General features: G+C 39.0%; 1 protein-coding gene across 1 annotated transcript; it reads left to right on the plus strand.

The window, feature by feature from the left end:
• Positions 1–1193: 1193 nt before the first annotated feature.
• LOC120304179 (uncharacterized protein KIAA1958-like) lies at positions 1194–5665 on the plus strand. The gene is made up of 2 exons (XM_039334426.1): positions 1194–1410; positions 5312–5665. The coding sequence occupies exons 1-2, from the start codon at positions 1333–1335 to the stop codon at positions 5663–5665; spliced, it is 432 nt and encodes a 143-aa protein (XP_039190360.1). The 5' UTR covers positions 1194–1332.
• The last annotated feature ends 6681 nt before the right edge of the window (positions 5666–12346 follow it).

Consider the following 12346-nt stretch of genomic DNA (forward strand, 5'->3'; position numbering starts at 1 on the left):
CTGCTCTTTCAGGTCATCCAACAGTGCACTCATTGTAACTGGTTCCATCCACTTTGTTGCTGGCTCTTCTCTTTCCTTCTTCCTTTCCCAGCATTATATCCTTTCCAGGGAGGTGGGCCTTAGTATGTGTCGGAAGTAGAATGATTGAAGCCCAGTTATTTGTGACTTGAGTGAGAATTTCTGGGTTGATGTGTTTGATTATCCATTGATTTGTTTTCTTGGCTGGCCACAGTATTCTCAGGAATTCAAAACCAAAATTCAAAGGCATCACTACTCTTCCTATCATGCTTCTTCAAAGTGCGACATTTGCTTCCATAGAGCATCACAGGGAACACTATGGCATGTACAGTACTGTACAGTACATTGCTGTAGCAATGTTCTAGTAAGACAAATGCAAAATGTTAAAAATAAATAGCCAAAATATTTTTAGTTTGGTTATAGGCTTCCTCCCCTGCCTTCAGGCTGCAATGCAATGAACTAGTATGTTATTTCACCTGTAAGGATTATCATGCCTGGAATTTTACATCTTGTCACTGTCACAGTCTCAGTATGACCTAAACTAATACTTTAAATGTTTGTTTAATTGAGCTTCCTGCTTTGAGAAATCTGCTCCTTTAAAATTAACAGGAGTTTTGTTTATTTGCTTGCTTGCTTGTTTATGATTGATTTCATCAGGGACTTGATTACTCCTAAATTTTAAGCATGTCTTCATTCTCACCAGAATAGGTGTAATTAGACCGATAATTGAAGTAAGGAACATGAATTTTATGCTGCATTTTCTCTTGTTTTCCAGGCTATTCAACAAAGCTGAATTAGTGTCCCATTTTCAATTTTTATGATGACCTGAAGTCCCTTTGTATCAGTGCTGCAAGCCCAAATACCACTAAAGCGACTTTGTGTGCTCTGAATGTGTGGCAATATTAGTGCATGACAAAAGGCCTGAAAGATTGCATGGACATTACAAAGGTGAGGGCCATGATTAAGATTACCTGAATTTTAAGTTTACCTTGGGGAAGTGGCTAGGTTACGTCAGGTAGCAAAAATATTATTCCAGTGCTATACGAAATTTATTGATTTCCATTGTCTTTCTGAGACCAATTTAAAGTGCTGATCTTAATCTAAACCAGAGGTGGGGAACCATGGCTCCTTTATGACTTGTGGACTTCAACATGGCTGGCTCAGGAATTCTGGGAGTTGGTCTACAAGTCATAAAAGGACCATAGTTCCACACCCATGATCTAATAATACTTAGACTACATTTTTTCTCATCCTGCTGATTTCAGAATGTTGCACTTCGGTTTCTGTAACTCTAAGCTAACATAATCCTTGGTCATGTCCAATAGAAATTCAGAGTGTGTTTGGTGTGTCTGTGAGAGAAAGAGATCTCCTGGTTACAAAAAATTAATCCAGGTAAAGACCAGGACATTTTAAAGATTACTTTCTAATCTGTTCACGTAGTCTGCTCAATATTTCACTATCTAAAGTACAGCAAATAGGAATATAAAATAAGCTTTTTGAAATATGCAGCACAATTTCTAGAATTTTTTTCTGAAAGATTGTTTGACACATCTCAAAATGATATTTTCTGTACTCAGCCAGTCATAGCTGCCACTGTAGGAGATAACAAATAAAGCTATTGTTTGACCCAGATCACTTCAACTTTATTAAGTCAAAGAAACAGAGAGGTGAAAATTATAGATAGAGGTGAAGAGTAAAAGAAAAAGAAAGGATAAACACAAGAAATTGTTTTTTTTTAAAAAAAATTATGAAACTGAATAATCAGTCACAAATATGTTGAGACATATATATGAAATCTGTAGAGCCCTCAGTAGTTCCTGAGCTTGGTGTTTGCTTGCAGACATTTCAATACTTGACCAGGTAACATCATCAGTGCAAGTGAGCATGGAGTTTGCTCATTGTTTATATACAATAGCTTGTCCTGCTAGTGTTGGTGGTGGAATGGTTTGATTAGGGTATTATTTTCTGTTTGATTGTTTATCTGGTATTATACCTAGCTTATCTAGCTGTTGGCTGCTGAAGAGCACCAAGGACTCCAGAATTCAACCCTGACCTTTATGCATTCTCCTATATTATAAAATATAATTTGTATACAAATACAAATACAGATTTTATGAATAACATATAATAATATAATATCATTGCATATTGTGTTTCCCCAAAAATAAGCCCTATCCTGAAAATAAGCCCTAGCTTTATTTTTAAGCATGCACCTAATATAAGCCCTACCCCCAAAATAACCTCTATTTAAGAGCCTGTGCAGTCGGCTGCCTGTCCATTCTATCACACTGTCTGGTTGCTTGACACGAGCTGAGGCAAGGAGGATGGGGGAGCTGCCCCACCACCCTGCACCTGATTACCTCAGGGCTCTGACAGGCCTGGCTGCGTGGGCCCTGAGGTAAGCGGGTGGAGGAGCGCATGGGGCAGCTCCACCCCTCCCCCACTTGCCTCACCTTGTGGCAGTGACAGCGCAGTGTGCCACGCGGCATCCTGCCACAAGCGACTGCGAGTAGCTGCAGAAGAAGTGGGATGGTGGCGGCCACACGGGCTCCTGCTAGACAGGGCTGTCAGTGCCACCACTGTGAGGTGAGACAGTGGAATAAAATAAGACCTAATTTTTTGGAGGCAAAAAAAAAAATATAAGACCAGATCTTATTTTCGGGAAAACACAGTATTAACAACATATAAGTTGCTGATAGTATGGCTTCTAGGTGTTATAATGTACAGGTTTTTGTCTTCTCCTTCCTGTCCCTTCAGGAGATTTTGAGTTAGGGACATTTGGAAGCTGCTTGGATAGATGGAGAGTCAAAACTTTTCTGTGCAGCCACAGAAGTGAGTGTGCAGTTATCGCACTTTTCTATAAAACAACCTATTTATTTATACAATTTATATGGCTGCCCATCACGTGGGAAATGACTCTGAGCAGCATATAACAATCTATTAAACCTATTTATAATACAGCAGCAGCAGCAGCCTCTTCTACAGTTGCATGCATGATGTTTTAAGCTCTGCACATTTCTCTTATAATTATGAAGAGGTATGTGATGATACATGCGTCAGAAATAAATCACTAAACGTCTTCCAAATAGCAACCAAATATGGTAAAAAACAACACAGATTTATTTCAGAAATGTAAAGGGTTGATTAAAACCTTGCCTCAGAACCTATGTGCATTCTGCAAAACGCATGTTTTGTTCCAATCATCAAATAATCTTACCAAGGATTTTAACATTTGAAACTACTGCTATTCAGATCTTGCTCTCTGACTCCCCTTGGCTCCTTTTGTCACAATATGTCTGGCTCTGAGCCTGTGTCTCCTTGCAGCTTAATAAAGTCTGATGTGCAGATGTGAAAAAAGATAGCTGAAATTAATCTAGTGACGAGGGGTCGCAAAGAAAAGGTACCTAGCAACTTTCTCTCTTTCAAAGGCAATGTCATTTAAGCTCTCCTCCTGGTTTTGCCAGTCCTTCATTATAACCCATTTAGAATTTTCTTTTGAATTATGAGTTTTATAGTGGCTGTAAGATGATCTGAGTAGAAAGGCTGGAAAATTGGTTTCCACAATGGATGTGCAACATGCAACCATCACAATATAAAGTCCATGCAAGTTATGTATATCTGTGGTATGTGTGTGTTTGTGTGTGTGTTTTTCAAACCAAGTCACATAATATATGATATCAAGTGCACTTGCAAGTTTACAGCTGACATGTAAGTCTGTGAAAACACAAATAACATCAGTTGCAGGGTTACATAATATTTATGCAATAAGCTAATAATTATCAGGTTACAGCAGGTGTCAAGAGGGTGCATAATCCTTTCCTGACTCTGACAGGAAATAAAATTCCTCCTTGAATATGATATTTAAACAGGCATAGAGGGGAACTTTCCTTAAAGACCATTGCAAGCTTTAGAATTTTTCTGAGATCTAGAAAAAACAGAATTAAATTCCTCATCTGTCTTGTTGAAGATCTTCTCACATAATTCCTACCATTACTGCCAATATTACATTGTAAAGAAATTGCCAATTTAATGCATAGATGGGTTATACCTTGTGCCTATTTGGTGCTCTGTATATCCTTAAAGAAGTTAGTGTGCTGAAAAAAATGCCCTGCGGAACAAATATGATTTAGGCCATTGTTTTTGATGAATTACGTTACCTTGTTTATTTAATAATCACATTAAATTTGAAGTGTATTACATTAAGAGAATTTTGTTGTTAACAAAGGGATGGTGGTTGTAAAATAGAAAAATCATATGTATCAAATATATACAGTACTAGCTGGGGTAGAGGTCTGAGCATCTGGTGGTCTATCAAACTGAAAGCTGCCCATCAGTCACACTGTAGGAGCCTGGTAGTGGCTTGCTACAAATCTCACACTTTTGCTGTTTGAGAATGCAAAAGCAGAGAAAATGGAAAAACATTCTGTAGAAACTAGCCATGTTATCAAGTTCAAATTTGAGTGGACGTGTACCAATCCAAATATCACTGACTTGCAAATATAGGAGTACAGCTGGCCCCCTTTTTAGAAAAAAAAAAACAAGCTAGCCAGTTGAATCAACAAATACTGGAGGCTAAAACTTAGGGCTGGCTGAGGAATTCTGGAAGTTGAAGTCTACAAGTCTTAAAGTTGCCAAGTTTGAAGACCCCTGCATTACAGCAATGAAAGACATTTCCTGTAACCATAGCAGAATGAAAAATGATACCATTACAAGTAGTCCTCAGTTGACAACAGTTCGTTTGAAGTTACAACAGTGCTGAAAAAAGTGATTTATGACCATGTTTCACCCTTATGACTGTTGCAATGTTCCCCATGGTCATGTCATTTACTTAACAACTGACTCACATTTATGATGGTTGCAGTAACCTGGGATCATGTGATCACCTTTTGCAACCTTCTGACAAACAAAGTCAATAGGGGAAGCCAGATTCCCTTAACAACCATGTAATTAATTTAACAACTGCAGTGGTTCACTTAACAAATGTTGTAAGAAAATCATAAAATGAGGCAAAAGTCACTTAACAAATTTCTCACTTTGCAAGATAAATTTTGGGGTCAATTGTGGTGGTAAGTTGAGGACTATCTGTATATTCTTTGCTTCAGACAGTGAAAAGTCTTAGGTTTCCCTCTTAGGTTTGAGGAGAAGGACAAGCAAGTAACCAGCTTGTTTGTCAGAACCATAATATATTTGTGGAAGTTTCAGTTTAATTCAAAATGAGTACCTCAAACAAAATGATAGGAAAGAAAATATCCTGCAAAATTTAATTTACATCTTCTCAATTCTAATGAGCCAGATTCCAGTGGTGAAACTCAACAAACTCCTGGCGGATTTCTATGCCACAGTGAAGAAAACAGATGGTTCTGATTTGCTGGCCACATCACTTTATGCCATCCATCGGGGATTAGATCGGATCCTGAAGAACGCTGACATTGGTTTCTCCATCACAAATGAAAGCTTCAACTCATCTACCAAGAAATGCAAGGAGAAGCTGAGGGTGCTAAGAAAGGCTAGGATGTCAGGTGCTTGCTCTCGCCACATTGTCTACTTCTCCCTTTCCGATGAAGAACAGATGTGGAGGATAAGGTGCTTGGGGGATGGAAGTCCACTAGCTTTACTATCCACTGTTGTAAAATATAACAGCCAGTAGTTGAATATGAGAACGTTGCAGGAACATGGTGACGTTGAACTCCTGAAGGATTCAAAGTATTGGCCCTTTTTTGCATGGACAGATCATGCAAAACGAGGGAAAGGAATGGCTTGATCCAAGTGTGTCATGGCCAGATACATCACGAGCATGCCAAAGGGCAGTGGCTGTGTCCCTACTGCCTCTTATACAAGTACAGATATATCCACCAGCCTCCATCCCAGATGGAAACCAGGTCCCTTTTCTACCTTATTGCTCAGAAGGACTCCACGGCTGTGAGCCACATTTGGTATGAAGAGCAGAGGATGGAGTGGTGCTCTCTAAGAGGGATTGACCCCAAACTAGCGAAAAAGATCAAACTTGATTAGTGTGAAAACTTCACTTTTGTCTCCTTCACTCAGGCTTCTCGCAAGCTTGGTTTGCTTAACTCCTACCAGGAATGTTTAAGCTAAATATGGGTTTCATGACAATAATGCATAGCATTCCCACATGCTGGGTGGTAATGATTTTAATCCTTTGAGTATTTAAGTGGGGAGGAGAACTGAACTTTTTCCTCATCTTGATCCAAATAAACATTAACCTGAAGCCACCATAGGAAGTTCTCCAGATGGCACACAAGAGACTTTCCTCTTGATATAAATAGGATCAAGATTACAACAGAAATAAGGGTTTACAAGTAGTCCTTGACTTACAACCATAATGGAGCCTGTCCATCATGATCATAAGTTGCGATTGTTATAAAATGGGTCACCTATGTGACTGACCTGATTTCACAACCTTTTTTCTAGTGGTTGCTAAGCAACCGCTGTTGTAGTTAAATGAACCAATGGTTTGCTATGGGCCAGTTTTGCTAAAAACCAGAAAAATATGCCATAAAAAATGACATAAAACATGGTCATGTGACCATGGGATGCTACAAACGACTGAAAATGTGGCCAGTTGCCAAGTGCCTGAAATGCGATCACATGACTGAGGGGAGGGAGTGGCCATAGGAATTTCAGAACTGGGTTGTAGGTATTCCTAGGGAGATCTATTGTAACTGAGTGACCCACCGTAAATACAGTGCTACCTGCATACACTTTTCTTATTCTCTTCATGCTGTTCGATTCCTGCCCATAGCTGTGATTTACCCTAAGAAAAATATGTCCATGTTAATTGCATCTACTTAAGTAGCATCACTTCAGGCTTGATCCAAAGCCTACTATTCTTTCTGTCTGAATCTCTTCAAGTTCTATAACACCAGTTGTACAAGGGGAAAAAAAGAGGTTATTTCCAGATACACACTGAAATCAGGCAATTAGAATTCAACTGGCAATTAGAAATAGTATGGTTGCTGATTTCTCCTTTAATAAGTTTATTGAAGAGACTATTGTTTAACATCAATAGAGAAATCTTCCCTTAACTATATTGTCAGAGCATGCACAGTCTTATTGCGCTGAGGTAACCCAGGAGTAAATACAGTAAACAGTGGTTTGTATTAACTGGTGGTTTATATTACAATATCTACAAATATACACTAGGAATAAATATATACACGTGGTGAAACAGCAAACTCCAATATACAGCAATTACAGCAGGAAACGAACAAGAAAGACTCCAGCAAGGCCTTCCCTTTTATACTCAAGCTCTTAAAGGGATACAGACTCCTGCTGAGTCATTCCTAACATTGCATCATTCATCACACATTATACAAGCTGGTTACCTTGACATACTGTACATTATTTACAAGTAAATCACTATACTGTGATGTGTAGTAAAAACACCCCAAAAGTAAGATCAACAGTATCTTTGAGAAGTTCTGTTAGCCACCAATGTCTTAAGTCATCAAAATCTCAGTCAGAAACATTGATATATCAGTATCAATTAAATTTGCAGTTAAATTATGGAAAACATAATAGGAAAACATCTGAGTACTGGAAATATAAGCTAAGATCCTACAGCCTTTATCTGTCCTTTCCTTTTCCACACAGATATGTCTTTTTAGCTCTGTTTGGTATACAGTAACATGAAGTCTTTGCTAGAAGCAGACTTATAAATTCCCTTTGAAGAGAGATTTATTAGGGATTGCAAAATGAATTTAGGCATATACTAAAGGAACATACTAAGTAAGAATTCATAGACATTGTTTTATTGAAGATTTTATATTCTATGCAGCTATTTAAAACTATTTTAACATTAGGTTAGTGTCAGGCCAAAGCTGCATGTTAAGTTCCAATTAAACTGATTTGTTGCTGATGCCTATGCACGGGTGAATTAATGGTTAGTACTGTTTTGATGTCAGAAAAGGGTTAATGGAATTCAAGAGGTTTGGACTTAGAATGCTTGTGAGATTATAGAGACTCTATGCTGATTCCTCTTTTGACTCCACCCCCAGTGCTGCCACTTCTACAGTTAAATGGTTCTAATGTTAGTAATTTGTTCTTATATTGTCTAGGGGATGGCTCCTCCTATATTACTTCTCAGGTTTCTAAATTTCTTTTAAGAGCTGTAACTATTAGAGGAGAACATTGTAATTCCCTTTAGCCAAGGCTTCTGGTGTTAATTGTTTGTGATTATATTTTTCTTGTGTTTTCTTTTGTTGCACTTGCATTTTGGTCTGTGACTGCAAAATAAAAATTATTATTATTACTATAAAATGCAAACAGGTTTCTAATACACTCAAAAGCTGTAATTGCTACTAGGGATAATTACTTGAATTATCAAAATAAGCAAGAATTGATCAGCTATTTTTAGTTCACTAAGTTTCAAGAAATTAGAACAGATTTTTTTTTATAAAAGTAACACTTTAAATGTTGATTCTTCAAATCTAGCACATGGCACACAAGTCTTGAAAATGAATTTGCTATACATTGCAGTTGAGTTAATCTGGGCTAATCAGTTTTTGCTTGTATGAAACTAGAGCAATCACATCTCAACTTTCTTCTTCAGGGACCCTGTTTCCATATTCAAAATATTTTCCTGCTGTGCATCATTGCAATATATGTAGTCCTCAACTTATGACCATTTGTTTAATGACTGTTCAAAGTTACAATGGTGGTGGAAAAAGTGACTTACAACTGGTTCTTGCACTTATCACTGTTGCAGCATCCTTGCAGTCACATGATAAGAATTGAGGTGCTTGGCAACTGACATGCATTTATGAAGGTTGCTGTGACCCCAGGGTCATGTGACCCCAATTTACGACCTTCCCAAGAGACTTCTGACAAGCAAAGTCAATGGGGAAACAACTTTATCACAACAATTGTAGCAAACTAGTGTGTAAAATTGAGCACAACTCACTTAACAACAAAACTTCCAGTACCAATTGTGGTCATATGTAGAGGACTATCTGTAAACGTCATACTCATATTCTGGCAAAGAAAGTGGCTATGCCTACTCTACCCATCTTTTTTTTGAGGATCTCACCAATTCTGCCCAAGTATGACTTTCTCATTCTTCCAATTCATCACTCTTCTCTTATTCTTTCTTCATGCTTTTTTGTTTTTAAGCTGTACTGGTCAGTCACTTTTGTATTCAATCTGCATTGATTAAATATTTTCTCTTTACCTGATGTCTTCTGTTTTACTATATTTTTTGAGTGCCCCATCCCTGTTGCATTCAGTTTACTTTTTATGTTTCTCCTGACATACCAATACATAGGAGTGCAGGGGCTCACATGTTTAGGACACTGTGTTTGAGACCCGCATGCTGCTGCTGCAGGGTTAGTTCCCATCATTCGCTCCACCTCCTTGATGGGGATATGAAAGGAGCCCCCATGGGCGTCCCCTGGGCAATGGTGATGACACCAGTTAATTCTTTCAATCCAGATGTACCTTAAATGGTGCCTTGGACACAAATGGGACGGTGGAAGATACCAACACTTTACTTCTATAACAAAGTGAGCAGGGAATATTCTTTTTTCCTGAATTTTGCAAGGTGTCCCCAATCATATCCATTCTGGTCTTTTTTCCTATTCATTCGTTCATTCATTCATTCATTCATTCATTCATTCATTCATATCATCTAAGAATTTCCCCCCTGGATAGCTGTGGTTCCTCCATTATCATTCCCTGGAGTGCAACATGCAATAATAACAACATTAATTCCCAATGTCATATATATTTATAAAGTGAAAAATAATTAAAATCCATTTCATAACTGTGCTTTCATAACCAAAGGCAAGAGACCCAGAGCTGCTGCTTCTCAGTTATTCCTCGAGCCTAAGAGGCAGGAGAGAAGAATCTGGCCTAGGCAGTGAAGTCTGGCCAATATAGCTGAATGTCAGCTGGGCTGCTGCAACTGTCCTGATGCAACTGCTTGCAGGGCTGCTGCAACTGCCCTGCAATGCCCTGACGGCGGCGCGCTCTTTCACATCCCTGATGACGTCTGCCAAAGCCGACCTTGCCTGTCCCGTCGCTGCTTGCAGTAGGCGGCGCTGCTTCTAGTTGCCTCCTTCATGTTTGTTGTTGTTGTTAATTGCGAAGTCGTGTCCGACCCATCGCGACCCCATGGACAATGTTCCTCCAGGTCTTCCTGTACTCTACCATCTTCTGGAGTCCATTTAAGTTCTCACCTACTGCTTCAGTGACTCCATCCAGCCATCTCATTCTCTGTCGTCCCCTTCTTCTATTGCCCTCAATCTTTCCCAGCATTAGGCCCTTCTCCAGTGAGTCCTTCCTTCTCATTAGGTGGCCAAAGTATTTGAGTTTCAACTTCAGGATCTGGCCTTCTAAAGAGCAGTCGGGGTTGATCTCTTCTAGGACTGACTGCCTCCTTCATGCTTCTACCCAATTCAGAGAAGGCGGCATGAGCACGTGCAGTTGCTGACTTGGGAAGGACCCGAATGGAGCCTGCATAAGAGAACGAAGAATCTTCGAGAAGCAGAGGGGTGGGGAAGACCCCTACTTGGAGTAACGCTTTCCTAAGGCTGAATATGCTGCGGTCCCTTTAAATCTTGATACCAGTCCTTCTTCAGAACTTCTTACAACCAGTGTGTTTTTGAAATGAATTCAGGTATTCTAAAAGAAAAAAAAAGGTAAAAAAAAAATTCCACTGAGCAAATACACTCCTGGCAGACAACAACTTTTGTAACCAAGTCCTGGAGTTGTTTAAGTTTGAACAGGTTTATTACTCTTCATGGTTTATACATAGCATTATTACTGATGAATAATGATTGTGTATCTTGCGGACTGATAAAGAGAGACCATACTTTGCAAACCTTTCGTGACTCTCTCTCCTCTCTCTCTCTCATACGCACACGACTGAACTGATGCATGTATAGACCTAGTAGAATTTATTTAGTTTTAAATATAATGAAAAAGACCCTCAAGCAACTTAAAAAAAGAGAAAAAAATTTCTCCCCAAAAAATCTCTTACTTTGTTGCTTGTATGTTTATTGAGAGCTTATGCACCGGGACAAATTTCTTGTGCGTCCAATCACACTTGGGCAATAATATTATCCTGTCCTGTCTCTTATGCCACAGTTCAGACTGTGTGAATACGTGCATCTACACATGCCACAGTTCTGAACTCTATCCAGACAACTGATCCAGCCCTGAAGTTCGAAAAGACTGCTTATTCGTGCTGTAGTACAACAAATTTCCTATCCTGCCTCCATAGAAAGTTGGAGAAACCATATTTTTGAAGAGAAAGGGGAAGTGAAAATTCCATTTTGCAGTTGCAAGCACGTGTGCAAAAGTTTAGTCTGTAGGCTGCAATTTATAAGAAAATATGTGGATTTTTATTTTGGCTCTCGGAGTTATTGTATCATGTACAATTAGATTTGTTGAAAATGCATTATTGCTAGTGGGAAACATGTGGATTCAATTGTATGCCAGATTTTTTTCAGATGGAATTTAATATCTTTTTGCCCCTCTCAGATTTTGGAGGCAGGATAATTCTTCTGACCTATGTCATATTTTCCAAAGGACATTAATCCAGTCTGGCTATAATTACTCCACATTTGAAAATGTCAGAGACTATAACACATAAAAAATATTGCTGCGTTTAAAGTTTTTTTTAAAATTTATGAAATGTTCCCCCAATGTAATTTGTTTCCCTGTCCTTTAAAATCAGTTACTAACCATCTGATTGATCTGAAACTAATAGGGCCTTATTTGAGGTCTTTAGGTAAAAATATGCAAAAACTATTCTTAAGATCTCTTCCCTTGCTCCTCCCCTCTCCTTCCCTCCCTCCCTCCTCAAAAAGCAGTTCTGGGTAGCTTTCAACTAACTAGAAGCAGAAAAAAATATTAAAAAGAAAGCACAATGACCACTTAGAATCAGAACTGGAATAATTAAATAAAAAGATAACTCTAAGCCAAACTCTATAATCCAGTTAAAAAACATTCATTATGAACAGGCTCATTTGATGTTCTAGCCCACAGGTCGGCAACCTGCGGCTGTTTGAGCCTTCCCCTGTGGCTTCCAGCCTCCTCTGCCATTTGCAGAGAGAGACAGAGACAGAGAGAGGCACTTGTGCTTCCCTGCTTCTCTGTCTCTGTGTTTATGTATGTGTGCTTGTATGTGTGTGTGTGTGTGTGTGAAAGAGAGTGGACTCACTGTGTTCTCTGAAAGCTGAAAATCTTTGGGGGCGTGGCTCCTCCCTTTGCTGCGTTTCTGCAGGAAGCAGGAAGAGCAGGAGAGAGCTAGCTAGCCCAGCTATGCTGACTCAGGAATTCTGGGAATTTAAGTCCATGAGTCAAA

The sequence above is a fragment of the Crotalus tigris genome, unplaced genomic scaffold (genome assembly GCF_016545835.1).
Source record: "Crotalus tigris isolate CLP2741 ecotype Arizona unplaced genomic scaffold, ASM1654583v1 scf7180000017630.2799268, whole genome shotgun sequence".
Classification (NCBI taxonomy): Eukaryota; Metazoa; Chordata; class Lepidosauria; order Squamata; family Viperidae; genus Crotalus; species Crotalus tigris.